General features: G+C 48.9%; 1 protein-coding gene across 1 annotated transcript; it reads right to left on the minus strand.

Annotated features, from left to right (window-relative positions):
• Positions 1-2,569: 2,569 nt before the first annotated feature.
• LOC136508695 (serine carboxypeptidase 1-like) lies at positions 2,570-14,896 on the minus strand. Its single transcript, XM_066503440.1, has 13 exons — positions 14,374-14,896; positions 5,749-5,825; positions 5,536-5,658; positions 5,329-5,431; positions 5,216-5,253; positions 5,005-5,106; positions 4,726-4,806; positions 4,401-4,649; positions 3,844-3,909; positions 3,622-3,743; positions 3,403-3,516; positions 3,111-3,156; positions 2,570-2,935 (listed from the first exon to the last, which is right to left on the minus strand). The coding sequence occupies exons 1-13, from the start codon at positions 14,693-14,695 to the stop codon at positions 2,852-2,854; spliced, it is 1,527 nt and encodes a 508-aa protein (XP_066359537.1). The 5' UTR covers positions 14,696-14,896; the 3' UTR covers positions 2,570-2,851.
• Between the last annotated feature and the right edge of the window lie 4,947 nt (positions 14,897-19,843).

The raw sequence follows: 19,843 nt of genomic DNA on the forward strand, positions 1-19,843 counted from the left end.
AGATACACCTTCATGCGGATTTTCCAATATGGAAAATCATCCTCCTCAAAGATAGGAGGAGGTCCATCCCCGTGAGACATCTTTCTCTAGGCGATTAAGCCTAAAAACGTGAGCACGAGGCTCTGATACCAATTGAAAGGATCAAGATGCCCAAGAGGGGGGGGGGTGAATTGGGTTAATTCTAAATTTCTTTGAAATAATTAAGTCATACGGTTAGCCCAATTAACCCCTTGTGCCTAGTAAGTATTTCTATTGATCTATCGCACAAAAGTTTAGCAACCTATGTTCCAATCCTACTCTAGCATGGCAATTCTATGAAAGTAAATGACAAGAATTGAATTGATCAAAGTAAATGCTCAAAGTAAAGAGAGAAGGAGGAACGCGGCGATGTTTTGCTGAGGTATCGGAGAGTCGCCACTCTCCACTAGTCCTCGTTGGAGCACCCGCGCAAGGGTGTAGCTCCCTCTTGATCCGCGCAAGGATCAAGTGCTCTCTACGGGTTGATTCTTTGACACTCCATCGCGGTGAATCACCCACAACCACTCACAACTTGAGTTGGGTCATCCACAAGCTCCGCCGGATGATCACCAAGCTCCCAATCACCACCAAGCCGTCTAGGTGATGGTGATCACCAAGAGTAACAAGCACGAACTCTCACTTGACCACGACAAGCCAAATGAGAAGGGTGGATGCACACTTTGCTACTCTTGCTTTCACTAATGAGGGCTCTCTTTGGGATTCTCAAATCTCAATCACCTCACTAGGACCTTGCTCTTCTTGGCACTCTCAAAGGTGTATCTCAGCTATTGGAATGAGCAAAAGTACCCCCACACATGAATAGAGGAAGTATTTATAACCATGGCTAAAAAACGAACCGTTATGTGCTTCTGCGGGGTGACCGGATGCTCTGGTCATGTTGACTGGACGCTCCGGTCAGTTCTTCCCGAACTCCAGTGTTTAAGTTGTGACTAGACGCTGGACAGCGTCCGATCAACACTGATCGGACGCGTCCTGTCATGATTTTCCCTCTCTGGAACGTTACTGGAGTCGATCGAACACTAGGACTCAGCGTCCGGTCACTTCACATCTTAGCGTCCGGTCGCACTAAACGATTTCACCTTGATCAAATGAACTGACCGGACTCTGTGCCAGCGGCTGGTCAGTATTTGACCCTCCATTCACTTCCAACTCTCGATCATATGTGAATGAAGTTTGCTTCAATGGATCTAAGGGCTTTTTAGGAGCTACCTAGTGCTAGATTTAGCAAGTGTGTACCACACCTAACTCACTAGACTCACCTAGGTCAAGCTACCCATCCATACCCCCTTTAATAGTACGACCAAAGGAAAAACAAAGTCCTAAACTACTCTAAGTGTCTCTTCAACTCCAATCGACACTTAGAACTAGTCCATCCTTAACCTTGTCGTCCATCCTTTGAAAACCGAAACGATTTCCATCGTAGGGGCTTGACCATAGCCCAATCGATCTCCATTACCGTGACCTAACTTAATTGCCTCTGCAAAACACACGTTAGTCACAGTAATCACGTATTGTCATTAATCACCGAAACCCAACTAGGGGCCTAGATGCTTTCATGTAGTAAGGGAGGAAAGGCAGGAGAACCCCAAGCAAGGGAAGCGAACTCACTGAATGACGAGTATACTGGCAGAGGGGAGACAACAAACCTGATCACCTACAAGGACATCGGTGAACTCTCCAAGGTTTCGTCATCGAACTCCAACGCCATGATACGCAAGGGCCGAGACCAACGAATGAGAGGGAGAAGAGGGAGGCGGAGTGATGTGAGTGAGTAAAAAGTTGTATTCTCCAAAGGAAGCAAATGTCCCTAGTGATCTTTTGGCCCCAACAGTTGGTGAAACAGCCTGTGCGATAGGACGAGAAGTCAGAGAGCCACGATTGAGTCACGGCATGGAAGGGCACTATGATTGAAGTGGGAAACCACAATTTGATAGTTGTGTCCTGATGAGCGATGACAGTTCCGGCAATGGATGGGTTTTGGGCAGAAAGGCCTGGTTTGGGCCGAGGAGAAACATTTGGAACATGGGCTAGGGCTAGCGTGGCACTTGATTCCTTTCCAAGAATGTCATTAGCCCGAATGGAAGATTCCCGTTGATTGGGGCAACCATTGGAAGGTCCAACAGGAAAATGGCCATTACCACAAATTAGCCGGAAAAATCGACTGTCTAGCCGGAGACAAGAAAAACCGAGTGGAAAGGGAGGAAACCACCGGCACCTTCCATATATATCAGTAGGGTAAGTAATCCTAGCCACACCAATATTGGGTGGCACCAATGGCATGCACCAACTCTGCCATCTTATGCCTTGCCTCGAAAATCAGCTTGCTCATACCTACGCAGCAAGGAAATTTTGTTCCTTGTGGTGCAACCTCAGGACCCTTTTCTTGCACCAAAACATCCCAGGCCAAATTAAAACTCCATAAACCTACCAAACAGAGACAGTTGCAGCCTATAAGTCTGGCTAGAGGCATATGTCTAGGTTGCCAATTAGGCCTGAAGGTGGTCATAGAAGTAGAGTGCGCATGATCTTGTATATGAGCCTCTATGTTTATACTATGATTCAAAAAATATCAAGGAAAAATTTCACAAATGTTTGGTCACAGTGAACTAATGAATAATGCATGTAAGTACTTTGATATAATATTTGCACAAATCAATGCAACATCGTAGTTGGCGCTAGGTAATTTGATCCTTTGGCTGCCTTATTGCTGTATGCTTTTTCCAATTTCTCCACATTGTGCTCTGTTTGATTCAGTACTACATGACCTTGCACAGAAATAGGCCTCCCTTTGTCAGGAGCTCCTTCATGAGTATCACAGCTTAGTACCGTTAAGCCAACGGCTGTAGAAAGCCAATGATTCCTGTGGTTTATACTCAGGAACTGTGTGCCCAGCACCCTGCGAGAGGAACAAATTAAACAGGCTAGTTAAAAAAACGCAACTTAGATTTTTTTGTGTTTCAATAATGTGTCATTACTCATTAAATGCAATTTGTTTCTGATTTGGCAGGCTAGTTTCGTGTTTGCGAATCCATGGATTAATAGACAAAGTTTAATTTGAAACTGTACCACACCTTAATAGTGGCGAAAGTGAGGCCGTTTTCATATCCTTGGGTGTACCTGAGTAGTATAGCAAGCAAAAATATGTGAGCAAGCAACATGTCCTTAATTTCTTTCCTTGAGAACATACAAACATTTGACTGAAAACAATGGAAAATAAATAAATCACCTAACTGAAGATTTCCCTCATTAAAGAAATGTTAACTTTTGTTGATTATAGTGAATTCATATCGAAGAATAATTCAGCCTCTAGGATAAAATGATTTGAACATCTTAGGAGAAAAGAGTCAATGTTTGTTCAAATACCCAGCAACTTGTTCATTGACAATCCATTGTCGCCATGAATCAACGATGCCGTAGCCTAAGGACGCAGTCCATGCTTCAGTCCCAGTGTGAGGTACACACATATCGTGGTCACCGCTGAAACAAATGCAAAAGAAATATACCAATGATAATAGCAGTTTTTGTGAATCTAAGAATGTAGGAGCCGAAATCATATTATAATTTTATAGGTTCTTGAAGTACCTGTAAATCAAAGCACGATAACCCTGGCTTGTAAGGTTCTTGTGATAAATGATCATACTCCCAGCATCATGATCAAAATCTATTTTATCTGTGCATAATTGCCAGGGTCCAATTGAACTGACCTAATAAATGTGCATGATAAACTATGGTTAGAAGGTGGAAATCTTTAGAATCGGTCCATCAATAAGTACACGGTGGTTATTTAGTGTATGACTGTCATACTGGTTCGGCATGAATCGCAGATCTGACGTTATCATTGTTTAGCCATGCCGTTGCAACTTCATCACTCTGAAGATTAAGAAAACAAGACAGGGAGGGTACATAAGAAAATGGGACAAAACGAATCATGCTTCACTTGGGAGAAAAAATTACTCCTCTATATTTCGGAGAAGATAAAGCTGGAAGATGTTCCTGCCTTACACATTATAATCCGAGAAGATAAAGATAAATGAACTAAACAATGGAATTGCACATATTAGTATTAGTGTATTACTACACTAGCTCACATACATATATGGCGATCTATAGTGGGATGTTTTACACATTGACTACGCATATCTAGATTTTCTTCATGAATATATTTTTTATTTGTATCTTTCAATAATGTGATAGAAACTAGTGGTCAAATTTGTAAGTAAAGAGGATGTAAGCAACCAATGACTTCTGTAAAGAAAATGAGAGAGTACAAAAAGAGATAAAGAGCAACCTCTGGAGCAGAACATTAATGTTATGACAGATAATAGAGTTATAGTAGGGATGGTTAGTGTGCTTGTGCTCACCATACACGGAACTCCACGGGGAACTGATGCAGCTAGCTCCTGCCATGATGGAACACGCCCATCTCTTACAGGAGCTCTCAAAGGCCAGGCCCGTCCATGCATTCTTGTTCTTACTGGAAGGGGCTTGCTAGTTACACCAAGATCTTTGAAACTTGGTGGCAGTTTGTTATTTTGTGGGATCACTTCTTTGGTATTTGTGCCATGGTAGCATGGCTCAAGAATGTCATAAATATTTAATCCGTCAAGTACCTACACAAAAACATATTATATAATATGAGAATAATATATATTTATTTATTTTTACCAGATAGTGTCACTGGTTTACCGTATCGACTTTTGACAGCGCTTCGTCGCATTTTGCACTGCTAGCATTCCAGTAATTTCCTTGACATGCAGTGTTGGCTTCCTACATTTTGTATAGAAATTGTGGTAAATCGAAAGAACATATGTATGTTTCAACGGACACACAAAGTTTTAGAAGTATTTTGTGTATTCAAAGGATATGAAGGAAGTATTCTAATACCATCAATAAAACTTCATGGTGTAATTAAAGAAATTATTTCAGGGTGAGGATATCAGTCGGGGTACAGTTATACTGATGTACCTTATATATACTCTCTGAAATTAGAGCCATTCCGTGTGCAAATGGCACAAGAGCGTTACCATCAAAGACGGTGTCGCATACACCATTGCCAACCATGTAGCCCTAACATGAGAGTACAGAACAAAACTTTGAGCATTATTATATATATTTCCTTGGTAACCATGTTTGCCGTTCTCATGGAGGCAGCAACAATATAATTAAAATTACTAACCTTAAAGTTTAGAATTGGCTTATCTCCTTTTTGGATTCCTGTTAAATAATTCATCAGTAACAATATCAAAACAACTAGCAGTTTAAGGATCATTACTATCCCAAAGCCAAAACCTTTGACAACTTCATGTGAAAGGGTAGGGACATAAACTCCAGCATATGACTCTCCAGCTATATAAAATGGATTTGTCAAGAACTCAGGGTAGAGCTGGAACCACTGGTTAAAAGTAACGGGAGCGAACTGATCAGCTTTTGTTCTACAAAAAGATTATAGATGATAAATTTACTAATGCACCAACACAAAAAAACATATATATTTACCTTGAGAAGAAAAGTATGCGAATCAGCAGCAGTCTTAAGATCACCAGTTTCATAATCTGAAACATTCTTGGAGTAAGACAGCCCAACACCAGCAGGGGAGTCCAAGTATATCACACTAGACACCTACAATGCAAGGGAAACATCACTAGTCTGTCTCAGTTCAGCTTGAACACACCAGATAATTTATCCTTAGGACCAACGGGAATGTCCAACCTTAGACCAGCTATAAGGGTTGAGATGAAGCTTTGGTAAGCTTCCAGCTGACCCTCCTGCCTCAAAGTTGAATGGCCCTAGACCCAAAAAAACACACATAAATTGAGATGAAAGATTTTAGAGTGTATTAGGCATCTCCAGTTTGGGTTAGTTCCTTTACATGGTATCATAAGTTGAGATTCAGGTTGTAGGTCATAAACCGTAGTCTTTTGCTCCACCTATGCCCTTATATGCTCGTACCACTAATTGTCCATTACTCCGCTGCGCAATAGCGCCCCCCCCCCCCCCCCCCCCCACAACGCCCACCCACCCACCCAAGATCACCCATGATAATCTCCCCCATGGATGACAGGTCCACCATACGTAGCCTCTTGCCACCAAATGCGCGATGAACGATCACCCTAGAGAGAATCTTTTCTTGATCGGATAATCATGGTTTTCTCTCTCACTAGTCATTGATCAAGGTTCCTTATTGTTTTCCCGATCTAACATCATTTTAATTCCCCTGCAGCCCTCGTCTTTGCGCGTGCCTCTACATTGACACCGGCCTCAACTACATTGGCCACCTCTAGCACGTCACTCAATGCTAGCTCATCATTGCCTCCATTGTCATCAAGTACTACATGCCTCCTCCCTCCAAATGCTACTGCATCTTATTGCCATGCCACATCATCGCCACTCATGGCATTCTTTGCAATTGCATCTTAATTGACACAAACTACTTATGTGGCTAGGACATTGTCCACATCACGTGCAAAGTGTTTGGTAGGATATTCATGTTCTTCACATTGAGCATCGCCGTCATGGCATCCAAATCACCAGGCCATGCACCAGATCACCTAGACCTACCTCCTCACTTTGTCCAGTACAAGCTCCTTGCTAGCTTCTCCATATCTTCCTCACCTATTTCGTCTACTCCAACAACAGTGGGCTGCATTGGTATCTTCTACCCTACCATTTTGTGCACTATACTAATCCTGGAGGCTTTCTCTGCTAGTACTTTAGATGTTGATGCATGGTTGAGAACCTCCCTCTAGTACGTTTAGTATTGGCAACACCAATGGGTGTCTTTATCCCTAACAGAATCCTAGGCATGGTAAACCCAGTGCATACCTCGTCCATGGTGACATCGACTGCATCCTTGGCATCAACTCTCCATCAACGGCTGCCTCAATGCATCGTATTCATTCATGGCGACATCTCCTATGAACCACCATCCCCATAGAAACACCTTGGGTATTCGAGGCTTCTTGTGTGGCTAACTCATCTTTGGCAACTTTGACATCTCTGTTGACCACAACTATCATACACACGACATCCTCGACAATATCAACATATGCACAAAGACCTATCATGATATCGCCCCGCTTGAGTAACTTTTTAGCTTCACTCCATCCAACATCCAGGATGCATGGACCGTTATGATTGCAAGGGGTGATAACTCTTCGAGTTACAACCTTAGACTTGTCTACGGCATCCCCACTATGAATGTTGCAAAATGTTAGAATATATCTTTAGGCTTAGGCTCACACTTATTGCTTGATGCAGGGGCCTGTATAGTACTTAGTATGAGAGGTAGAGTTGTGTGCTCTTATAATCTCTGCATGTTGTAGCCATACTGGCGCACTGGCCATGTCAACGACCCTTGGAACTTCATGTGGAGCAGCAGTGACATCATGCACAGGGGACAAGGAAATTAAACCCTTTGGTGACGAAGCACCATAGTGGACTGCGTCAATGTGACTGGGAGAGTAGGGCATCTCAAAGGTGAGGGTTTCATGGCTGGGAGCATATCCTGGAGCTCTAACATGAGCTAGGGGTTTCTTTTCAGCAACCAGTACCACAGGATATATAACATCGCTTCTTGGAAGTTTGCTCTTTCCTCACTTGATTTTTACTTACGTCGCTTATGTTTCATCTGTTTGTGTGTATTCTACCTTTCTAGATCAACTTAGGATAGTTGATACGGTTGGTTATAGGTTGCAGAACTCCATGTGAGTGGGTACGTAGGTAGAGACACTAGATAATCTCTAGGCGCACTTCTTGTTAGTTAGTAGTTATTATCTAGGGTAGAATCGTGTTGGAGCCCTGGGTTCAATTTTTTATTAGTGATCCAATTTACTACTCCCCTCTTGGGTCCCGCTCAGACGTTACTAATAAGACCGCTAAATTCTTTACAAAGCTACATCTAATATTCTAAAGGAAATACCAAGTTGTGAAGCAATATTGTGATGAAAAAAGAGCAAAGATAAGAATACAAATATTGATCATATATATCAAAGGAACACATACAAATAATATGAAGTGTATCAAATTAAGCACCCAAGCTTTTCTCTGTGCTTTCGAAAAGGAATTTTTTACCCGAATTATGTCTAAATTCAGGACGTTTGCATTGGTTCTCCCCAATCTCCATATTCCATTGGTACACCTTTTTCCTTCTCTATCTTTGTTCGTCACTTGTTTTAGCGTCTAGCTAGAAATATCTATCGCCATAACCCCACACTCTGCTCGCTTGTGGCTCCTGCCATCGGATTTGTGATCCGCCATGCTGACCAAAACTCTCAAGGTAATTGATGCCCTTGTCCTGACTCGACCCATCAACCATCGTCCTTCACCACTGTCAAGGGCAGCGATGCCCAGGGTAGGAGGACCTCGACTACGCAGATCGTAGTCTCGGTCCGTGGTTGCCGGCAGGGTTATTCCCCCACGCCGAGCTTCAACGTCGACTGGGGTATGCCCCCCCAGGCCGCCGGCTTAAGGAGAGAGAGGAGATTAGATGGGAATAATCTTTGTTAATTCCAAAGGCTACTGCCGTACAGCATATATGGCCAATGGCCTTACAGATGGAGAAGGTTCTCCTTAATTGTAGGACTAAACCAAATAAGGTAAAGACTAAACCAAATAAGGTAAAGATAGATACTTTCCCTCCTAGCCACTCGCCTGCTGCTCCTGCGCCCTTGATGCCCGCTCGGCCGCCCGACGCACGTCGCGGGCTCTCCTGCGCCTGGTATACGTGCGGCCGTACATGACATCTCTCTCCTCCTCGAGAGGCAGCTCGTCCTCGAGCTGGAATGTGGGAAACTTGGCGCTGAAAGTGTCGACGTCCTCCCAAGTGGCCGAGGCAGGAGACTGGTCCTTCCACTGAATAAGCACCTGACGTGTGCCACGGGCGAGTCGGGTCTTGACGGCCTTTGCGGGCTCCAGGGTGACAGCCCCATGGTGAAGCGGTGGCAGTGGCGGTGTAGCAGCGGGGGGCGCGCCATGGTACTTCTTGAGGACGCCCACGTGAAAGACGTCGTGGATACGGGCACGTGCTGGGAGGTCGAGGCGGACGGCAACCTCGTTGATGAGCTCTAGCACACGGTACGGTCCATAGAACCTTGGCTTCAGCTTGCCGGCGCCATCGGTGGGGAGGGAGGCAGGTGTCCGGTGGCGGAGGCGAAGCAGCACCCACTCGCCCACCTGGTACTTGACGTCGCGGTGACCCTGGTCATAGTACTTCTTCTGGACCGCCTGAGCCTGCTCAAGTCGATGGCGCACATCAGCGAGGAACTCCTCACGCTCCTCCATGGTCCTAGCCACAGCAGCCACACGGGTGTCCCCCGGCTCATAGGACCGGATGGATGGAGGATCGCACCCGTAGACGATCCGAAATGGCGTGTCGCGAAGGGAGCTCTGGTACGCGGTGTTGAAGACGTACTCCGCCCATAGGAGCCACTGCAGCCACTGTTTCGGCCGATCACCTGTGAGGCACCGCAGGTACATGATGATAACCCTGTTCGCCGACTCGGACTGGCCGTCCGACTGAGGGTGGAAGGCTGACGTCATGTGGAGATTGGTCCCCATCAACCTCATGAGCTCCCGCCAGAACTTGGAGGTGAACACGACGTCTCGGTCGGACACCATAGACTGTGGCACACCGTGGAGGCGGACAATCTCCCCGAAGAACGCCTGAGCCACTGACTCCGCCGAGTATGGGTGCGCCAACGGAATAAAGTGGCAGTATTTGCTGAACCTGTCCACCACCGTCAGGATGACAGACTTGCCCCGTACGCGAGGCAGGGCTTCGACGAAATCCAACGCCACGTCTGTCCAGACGCCTTGCGGAATCGGAAGAGGAAGTAGTAGCCCAGCCGGATGGAGGTGTTCGGATTTGTGGCGCTGGCAGGTCGAGCATTCCCGCACATAATCCTGGACCACCTGCTTCATGTTAGGAAAATGAAAGTCACGGCGAAGGCGGTGCAGCGTGCGCTGGACCCCCTCGTGGCCTTCGGCGTGCACAGCGGCCAGCAGCTCCTGGAGCAGCGGTGAAGACGGCGGTAAGTAGAGTCGGCCCGCGTGCTGGACCATCCCATCAACCACCGCCCAGGGTGCGCGCCGAGCACCGGCCTGGATCTCGTCCCGGAGGGCAGCCAGGGCGGGGTCAGTCAGCTGTGCTTGCCGGAGACGGGAGAGAACGTCGAAGTGCGGGGCTGAGAGGGCCAAAACAGCCCCGTCGTCCGGTGTGTCGCGGCGGGAGAGAGCATCCGCCACCACATTGGTCGACCCGGGCTTGTACTCGACGGCGAAATCGAAGCCCAGGAGCTTGCCGACCCAATGATGTTGCGGAATCGTCGCGAGCCTCTGGTCCAGCAGGTACTTGAGGCTGTAGTGGTCGGTTTTGACGACGAACCGGCGGCCCCAAAGGTATGGCCTCCAGTGCCGCACTGCCAGGACGAGGCCGATAAGCTCCCGCTCGTAGGCCGCCAGTGCCTGATGGCGGGGAGCGATAGCCCGACTGAAGAACGCGATGGGGTGGCCACCCTGGACCAACACCGCGCCGAACCCATGGGACGAAGCGTCACACTCGACGACAAACGGCTTGGAGAAGTCTGGCATGGCGAGGACGGGGGCCGAGGTGACCGCGTCCTTGAGCGCTGCGAACGCCGCCGCGGCGCCCTCGCTCCATGAGAACCCGTCCTTCTTCAGCAAAGCCGTGAGTGGTGCGGCCACCGTACCGTAGTGGTGGACGAACTTCCGGTAGTAGCCGGCCAGGCCCAGGAAGCCCCGCACCGCCCGCGCTGACCGAGGCGTGGGCCAGTCCCGGATTGCCTGTACTTTGGCCGGGTCCATGGCGACGCCCGCCTCGGAGATGACGTGGCCGAGGTAGCCGACCGACGCTGCGCCGAACGCACACTTGGTGCGCTTGAGGAACAGCTGATGGCGTCGAAGCTCCTCGAGGACGATGCGGATGTGACGAAGATGTTCGCTCCAGCTCTTGCTGTAGATCAAAATGTCGTCAAAGAACACCAGAACAAAACGACGGAGAAACGGTCGCAGTACATCATTCATCAACGCCTGGAATGTCGCAGGGGCGTTGCACAGCCCAAACGGCATCACCAGGAACTCGTACAGGCCGTCGTGAGTGCGGAAGGCCGTCATGTGGATGTCCTCCGGGCGCATCCGGACTTGGTGGTAGCCTGAGCGCAAGTCGAGCTTGGTGAAGAATTTTGCGCCATGGAGCTCGTCCAGCAGCTCGTCCACCACCGGAATGGGGAACGCATCCTTGATGGTGAGCGCGTTCAGCGCTCTGTAGTCAACGCAGAAGCGCCAAGAGCCATCCGGCTTCTTGACGAGGAGTACTGGTGAGGAGAACGCCGAGTCGCTGCGGCGGACAATGCCCTGCTCGATCATGGCGGCGCACTGCCGTTCGAGTTCGTCCTTGTGGGCCGCCGGGTACCGGTACGGGCGGACAGCTACCGGCAGCGCTCCCGGCTTGAGGACGATGCGATGGTCACGGGAGCGCTGGGGCGGCAGTCCATGGGGCGCAGTGAAGACGTCGCCGAGGGAGTGGAGCAGGGCGTCGAGTAGCGGCTCCCGGGGCGGCTGGGGCTGTAGCACCGGTGCTGGGGCTGCCGTGACCGCGCGGAGGGCCGCCCTGTCGGAGGAGGCGATGCCGGTCCAGCAGATGGCACGTCCCGCGCGCTGGAACTGCATGGTCCGCGCGGCGACGTCCCAGACGATGGGCCCGAGGGTGCCCAGCCACTGAGTACCCAGGACGAGGTCGAAGCCCGCCAAGGGCATGACGAAGAGGTCGACGTGGAACGTCTCGCCATGTACCGTGACCGGCGCGTCGCGGATGACCCCTGGGCAGACGATGCGCTCGCCGTTGGCCACGGTAGCGGTGAGACGTGGGCGCGGCTGGATGTGCAGCCCGGAGCGGTACGCGGCGCGTGCGCCGATGAAGTTGTGCGTTGAGCCCGTGTCGAGGAGGGCGACCAACACTGCCGTCCCGAGGAGCGCGCGGACCTGCAGTGTGTCGAAGCCAGGCACCCCGGCCACTGCATGCAGGGAGTAGACGGGGGCCTCTCCCGCCGGGTCAGCGGCGCCCGCTGCATCGTCGTCCGTCTCCAGCTCAACGCCTTCGACGTAGAAAATGCGGCGGCAGGTACGGTTGTGGCCGCGGAAGTACTTTTCATCACAGTTGAAGCACAACCCGAGCCGTCGGCGTTCCTCCTGTTCGTCTTTGGAAAGACGGCGGCCAGGTGGCCGCTCGCGCGCGCCTGGTGCCGCCTCGGCCCTAGGTGCCGGTAGCGCGAGCAGCGGGGGCGCCTGGGGGGCGGGCAACGCCGGCCGTGGTGCCGGAGCAGCCGGGCCCGCGCGATGCGCCGGCTTGGCCGGTGCTGCCGCCAACTTATCAAGCTCCATCAACTCCACTTGTCGGGCGAGGCTCATGGCCCCGGCGAGCGTCTCCGGATTGTGGAGACGAACGGCGTGGCTCAACGGAGGTAGGAGACCGCCGGTGTAGAGTTGGACACGCTGCCCCTCGTCGAGGCGCCCGGCGCGGAAGAGGAGGCTCTGGAAGCGGTTGGAGTACTCCTCCACGGTGCCCGTACGTCGACATTCCGTCAGCTCGAAGAGGGGCGCCGAGCGGAGTGGCGGCCCGAAGCGCAGATCAAGGAGATCTCTGAAGCGCCCCCATGCCGGTGTGCCTTCGTCCTCCTGGAGTTGCATGAACCATTCCTGGGCGACGCCTTCGAGGTTGTAGGACGCCATCCAGACGCGCTCCTCGGCCATGGTGCGCTGTTGACGAAAATACGACTCACACTTGTTAAGGAAGAGCCGCGGATCAGACTTGCCGTCGAAACGAGGGAAGTCCATCTTCTGGAATTTGGGGGGCCGATCCGGTTCGCGAGGATGCTCCACGTGACCGCCGCCTCTGCTGTCCGACGACGAGGCTGACTTCTCCTTCATGGATGCCATCTCAGCCTGCATCTCCTTCATCTCCGTCCGGAAGGATTGCATCAGCGCCATGAGGTCAGCCATGGTTGGCTCCGCCATGGTGGTGGAGTGGCCCGTGGAAGTGGTGGAGGCGGCGGGTGATGGTGGTGGTTGTGGTTGATTGGTGGCGGCTGTGGTGGATGTGGATGGCAGGGAAGACGAGGATCGTCGGCTTCGCGATACCAGGCTGTCAAGGGCAGCGATGCCCAGGGTAGGAGGACCTCGACTACGCAGATCGTAGTCTCGGTCCGTGGTTGCCGGCAGGGTTATTCCCCCACGCCGAGCTTCAACGTCGACTGGGGTATGCCCCCCCAGGCCGCCGGCTTAAGGAGAGAGAGGAGATTAGATGGGAATAATCTTTGTTAATTCCAAAGGCTACTGCCGTACAGCATATATGGCCAATGGCCTTACAGATGGAGAAGGTTCTCCTTAATTGTAGGACTAAACCAAATAAGGTAAAGACTAAACCAAATAAGGTAAAGATAGATACTTTCCCTCCTAGCCACTCGCCTGCTGCTCCTGCGCCCTTGATGCCCGCTCGGCCGCCCGACGCACGTCGCGGGCTCTCCTGCGCCTGGTATACGTGCGGCCGTACATGACAACCACCCTATTGCCAACGACCCCTAGCGCGTCGCCGCAGCATCCACTAACAACCTCCACTAGTGTGGTCCAATATTTCCTCCCATCAAGGCATCAACCCGACACATGCATAATCCCAAAACCCTACCTTGGCTCCTGGTGCCGCACTACACATCCGGTCAATCGCCTTCACTGTTGATCCAGTATTTATTTCAAGTTCCCTAAAACCATCCCACGTCCATATTAATTGAACTCTACACGTCAGGCAAATTTGATCACATCCACTACACAGCCCAGCTCGCCACCCCAACCCCATCCATGAAAGTTGGATCCCCAAAATGCATGCTCAATTATTCTACATCCTTATCAGATCCCTTCCTGCTCAACAAGTTGGTTGGAAAAGGAAGATGCATGGTGAGGAAAGCGGGAAAGAAAAATGCGATGGAGAGATGTCAAATATAGTAGCTAGGCCAGGGAATATGATGATACTACTTTAGCTTCCCCAGAAGACGGCGACGTGATATACACGATCCAGTGCGTCCGGCTACTTTGTGCGATGCCGATGCCTATAGTGTTCTTCTACTAGAAAGCAACAGCGCAGCAACCAGCAGCTGCCATCCGGACCCCACCGCTACCTTCTTGCTCGCCTTTTCTCGATTCCGTCCACAACAGGAACAAGAGGCAGGGCAGAAAACTCGTGACGACACGCACACGACGACCAGAAGAAAGAAACAAGAGGCAGGGCAGAGGAGGTCGTCGTCGTCGACGACGGACGTAATTACGCACCGTGCTCGTAGACGAAGCCGTCGAAGCTGGAGCAGCCTGGCCCGCCGTTGAGCCAGAGCACGACGGGGTCCTTGGCGGGCTCACGCTCCGACTCCACCAGGTAGTAGAAGAGCCGCCTGCCATGCGCCTTGTCCACCGTCACGTACCCGGCGTAGTGCTTCGACGGCAGCTTGCCGCCCGCGAACCCCGGGACGCTCGTCACCAGAGCGCCCGGCGGCGCGGCGAGGCAGCAGCAGGCGAAAAAGGCGGAGGACGACACCACCACCACCAGCAGCGGCAGCGGGAGGGCTGGAGGAGCAGCGGTAGAGCCGCCGCGTGCCATTGCTGCGGGTGTGGGAGTGGCCAGTGGGAGCTAGGAGGAGGATAGATGATACAGTGACCGGCCCGGATGGAGCGCGTTTAAATACAGATGAGCTGCCGGCTCCGGCGTGCATGTACTATGTGTCTATGTAGTAAGGGAATGGTGACGTCGGCGACAAAGCCGGCGCCCGGCGGTTGTGTCAGTGTGTTTGTCAGTGTGTGTGTGTTGGAATTCTCACCGTCTCAGCCTACCCACTAAGACTTGAGTCACCCAATGCAAGTCAGCCGAACCACGCAATTAGGATATGTTGACCAGGTGACGGATTTTGCAAAAGGAGAAGCGAGTCAGTTAATCTTTTCCACCATCCATGTATGACTGTCCGTATCTAATATATATACGAGTAGAATGCCGTGTGTGCAGTACCTAGCTTCTCTCGCAAGGCTTGGTACTCTCCGACGGGTTACTGGCCTATATCCTAAGTTATAGTTTTTTTTACAGATACATACTGGTTTTTGCTATGTAACTAGATATATGTATCTAAAAATGCCAAAACCACATATAAATTGAGATAGAGCACTAGTTGAGAAACGACTTTTGATCAACTTCAAAATTTGGCTTTAGTCCCGGTATTTTTCGTGTCCGGGACTAGAGAAACCTTTAGTCCCGGTTGGTAGCTCCAACCGGGACTAAAGGTCCCTACCCAACGGCTACTGCGGCAGGCTTTTGCTGTAGGGGACCTTTAGTCCCGATTGGAGCTACCAACCGGGACTAAAGGTTAACTTTTACTCCCGGTTGGTCCCTCCAACCGGGAGTAAAAGTCTACTCCCGGCTGTAGGCTCCGTCCGGGACTAGAAAGGGACCTTTAGTCCCGGTTTTTGTCTTCAACTGGGACTAAAGGTCCCCTCCTATATACCCCTTTTTTCTCCCGAGCCCGAGCCGCTTCGAGCTCAGTGTTCTAGCTTCGTCGCCGGCCTCTCTTCTTCATCGTCGGTAATCACAAGATTTCTTCGATTCCCCCATCGATTCTTCGGTTCTAAAGGTTACCAACTTTATACTCTCATGTTTCATCAGTAGCATATCTCATTTTGTGGACTAGATATATGTGGTTTTTTATAGTGGATTTTTTTTATTTTAAGCCATTTAAGCTCAAAATCACTTTAAAGTTTGCATATTTGGATGAAGGAAGGTTAAAGTAGTTATTCAAAACTAGTATTCAGCTTTCATTTCTAGCATGCATAGCACACTTCATGGTTTAGAGATACAGAGAATTTTAGAGTTTTTTAATTTTATTTGTTTATAAAATGAGAAATTTATATTATATTAAAAATAAGTATAGAGAGTAGATGGCAACTGCTTCCGGGTCCTCGGCCTCTCATCATATTCCAAAGCGACTGAGGCCGGACCTCCCTCTCATTGCATGCGGCAAGTGTGAGGAGAAGATTGTGATGGAGTACCGGGTGAGAAAGGAGTGTCCCAACAAGGACCGTATCTTCTACAAGTGTCCGGATCGCAATGTGAGTTATTTTGTCGCATTTGATGATTATGATTAATTTATACTTATTTTCATGATGATTGTGATTAAAGTTCTATTTTTTTGTTTTAATTTCAGTGGGATAGCACTGGATGTTCAGGCTGGTACTGGGAGGAATAGTATGTTGAACACGTGCAAAACTCTCTTGTACTGGTGGCTACGGCGGCTGATGAGGCAGTGATCCTGCGGAAGAAGCCCATAGATATTGAACAAACACATGATATGTCTGTTTTAGTTGGGATTGGTCACGAAATCCTTATGCTGCCGAAGTGCATTTTAGCTTTAGTTTTTTTAGTGGTAGTTGGGGTTGTCTACATTGTAGCGAGACTTTTATAAATTAATACCTTGTGTGGTGGCATACATGTCATATAATTAACTAATTATGTTCTAGGTTTTAATATGGTATGTATGTCATGTAATGCAGATGAGTCGGCATTAGATGTACAATGCTGATCGCCGCTCCCAAGAGTTCATTGAGGGCGTGTATTCTTTCTTATGTGTGGCCGAGGAAAACAAACACGATGGTTTCGTGTGCTGTCAATGTGCTATATGTAAGAATTTGAAGGAATATGCTAGCTCAAGGAGTCTTCATTCACACTTGTTGAAGTCGGGTTTTATGCCAAACTATATTTATTGGACGAAGCACTAAGAAACCGGGGTTGTAATGGAAGAAGGTAAAGAAGAACAATGGGACAATGATGATATTATTGCTGAATATGGTGCCTTCAATGATACTATAATGGGGGAAGCTGAAGAAGAGGTAGGGGCAGAACATGAGCCCGCTGATGATCTTGGTCAGGCCATTCATGACGCACAAAGAGAATGCGAAAGTGAAAAGGAGAAGATCAAGTTTGAGCGCATGCTAGAGGATCACAAGAAATTGCTATACCCAACTTGTGATGCGGGGCAGAAAAAGTTGGGTACCACACTGGAATTACTGCAATGGAAGGCAAAGAATGGTGTATCTGATAAGAGATTTGGGGAGTTACTAAAAATCCAAAAGAAGATGCTTCCGAAGGATAACGAATTGTCCGCCACTACGTACGAAGCAAAACAGGTAGTCTACCCTTTGGGATTAGAAATCCAGAAGATACATGCATGTCCTAATGACTGCATCCTCTACTGTGGCGAGGAGTATGAGAAGTTAGATGCATGCCTGGTATATCATGCATCGCGGTATAAGATCAGGCGAGATGACCCTGGTGATGTTGAGGGCGAATGTCCCACGAAGAAAATCCCTACCAAAATTATGTGGTATGCTCCTATAATACCACGCTTGAAGCGTCTATTCAGAAACAAAGACCATGCAAAGTTGTTGCGATGGCACAAAGAAGACCATAAGGTAGACAATAGGTTGAGACACCCTGCTGATGGGTACCAGTGGAGAGCAATCGATAGAGAATTTCCGGAGTTTGTAAATGACATAAGAAACTTAAGGTTTGCTTTAAATGCGGATGGTATGAATCCTTTCGGGGAGCAGAGCAGTAGTTATAGCATTTGGCCTGTTACTCTATGTATCTACAACCTTCGTCCCTGGTTATGCATGAAGCGTAAGTTTATTATGATGCCAGTGCTCATCCAAGGCCTAAGGCAACCTGGCAACGGCATCGATGTGTACCTGAGGCCACTAGTTGAAGAACTTCTACTTTTGTGGAACAGACCATGTGTACGTGTGTGGGATGAGCACAAACAGGAGCACTTTGACCTACAAGCATTGTTGTTCATAACAATCAATGATTGGCCTGCTCTAAGTAATCTTTTAGGACAATCAAACAAGGGATATAATGCATGCACGCACTGTTTCAATGACATTAAAGGTATATTCTTGAAAAATGTTAAAAGGTCATGTACCTTGGCCATCGTCAATTTCTTCATACGAATCACCCCCTAAGAAAGAAAGGCAAGCATTTTAAAGGTAAGGCAGACCACCAGACCAAGCTGGGCAACTGAACTAGTGAGGATGTACTCAATATGGTCAAGGATGCGAAAGTAGTATTTGGAAAGGCACATGGCAGCGAACTAATTCTGAACGACGCCGATGGTCACGCACCCATGTGGAAGAAGTCTATACTTTGGGAGCTACCCTATTGGCAAGTCCTAGAGGTCCGTAGCGCGATCGACGTGATGCACCTGATGAAGAATCTTTGTGTAAACCTGCTAGGCTTCATGGGTGTGTATGGGAAGCCTAAGGACACACTTGAAGCATGATAGGACTTGTGGTGTTTGAAAGAATGAGACAACCTACATCCAGAGAAGACAGATGATGAATGCCATTACTTAAGTCCTGCCAGCTACACTCTTAGCAAAGAAGAGAAGGAAAGCATGTTTAAATGCCTAGCAAGCATCAAGGTACCATCTGGATTCTCCTCGAATATAAAGGGTATAGTAAATGTGCTAGAGAAGAAATTCCTAAACTTAAAGTCCCATGACTGCCACGTGCTCATGATGCAATTGCTTCCAGTTGCATTAAGAGGAATTCTACCTCCAAATGTACGTCTAGCCACCGTAAAGCTATGTGCATTCCTCAATGCAATTTCTCAGAGGCAATCGATCCAATGGATCTAGCTAAACTACAGAATGATGTGGTTCAATGTCTTATCAGCTTTGAGTTGGTGTTCCCTCCTTCCTTCTTTAATATCATGACACACCTCCTAGTTCACCTGGTCAAGGAGATTAGCATTCTCGGTCCTGTGTTCCTGCACAACATGTTCCCCTTTGAGAGGTTCATGGGAGTCCTAAAGAAATATGTTCACAACCGTGCTCGGCCAGAAGGAAGCATCGCCAAGGGCTATGGAACAGAGGAGGTCATTGAGTTTTGTGTTGACTTTATTCCTGACCTTGACCCGATTGGTGTTCTTGAATCACAATACGAGGGGAGACTAAGTGGAAAGGGGACACTAGGGAAGAAACCATATATTGGTACGCAGTATAATTATTTTAATAAAGCACACTACACAATCTGCAAAACTCCTCCTTGGTGGATCCGTATATCGAGACACATAAAGAGTTGCTCCGATCTGAGTTTCCAGGGAAGTCTAAAGCTTGGATTACACATCAGCACATGGAAACTTTCAGCGACTGGTTGCGAAAAGAATGTCAGGGTGATGAGAGTATTGATGAGCAACTGTATTTGTTGGCTAGGCAGCCATCGTGGCATATCCTCACATACAAAGGGTACGAGATAAATGGGAATACATTTTACATAGTAGCCCAAGATAAAAAGGAGCACCAACCAAAATAGTGGTGTCCGCATAGATGCCACTGACCCTAATGGAAATAAGCAAACATATTATGGCCGCATAGAGGAGTTATGTGAACTAAACTATGCACCTACTTTTAAGGTACCTTTGTTCAAGTGCCAATGGGTAAAGGCGACTGGAGGCGGGGTAGCAGTCGACAACCAGTATGGAATGACAACCGTGGACCTCAACAATATTGGGTACAAAGACGAACCGTTCGTCCTTGCCAAGGATGTGAATCAGGTGTTCTATGTCAAGGACATGTCTACAAAATACACGTTAGTCACAGTAATCACGTATTGTCATTAATCATCGAAACCCAACTAGGGGCCTAGATGCTTTCATGTAGTAAGGGAGGAAAGGCAGGAGAACCCCAAGCAAGGGAAGCGAACTCACTGA

Source organism: Miscanthus floridulus, chromosome 15 (assembly GCF_019320115.1).
Source record: "Miscanthus floridulus cultivar M001 chromosome 15, ASM1932011v1, whole genome shotgun sequence".
NCBI classification, from domain to species: domain Eukaryota; kingdom Viridiplantae; phylum Streptophyta; class Magnoliopsida; order Poales; family Poaceae; genus Miscanthus; species Miscanthus floridulus.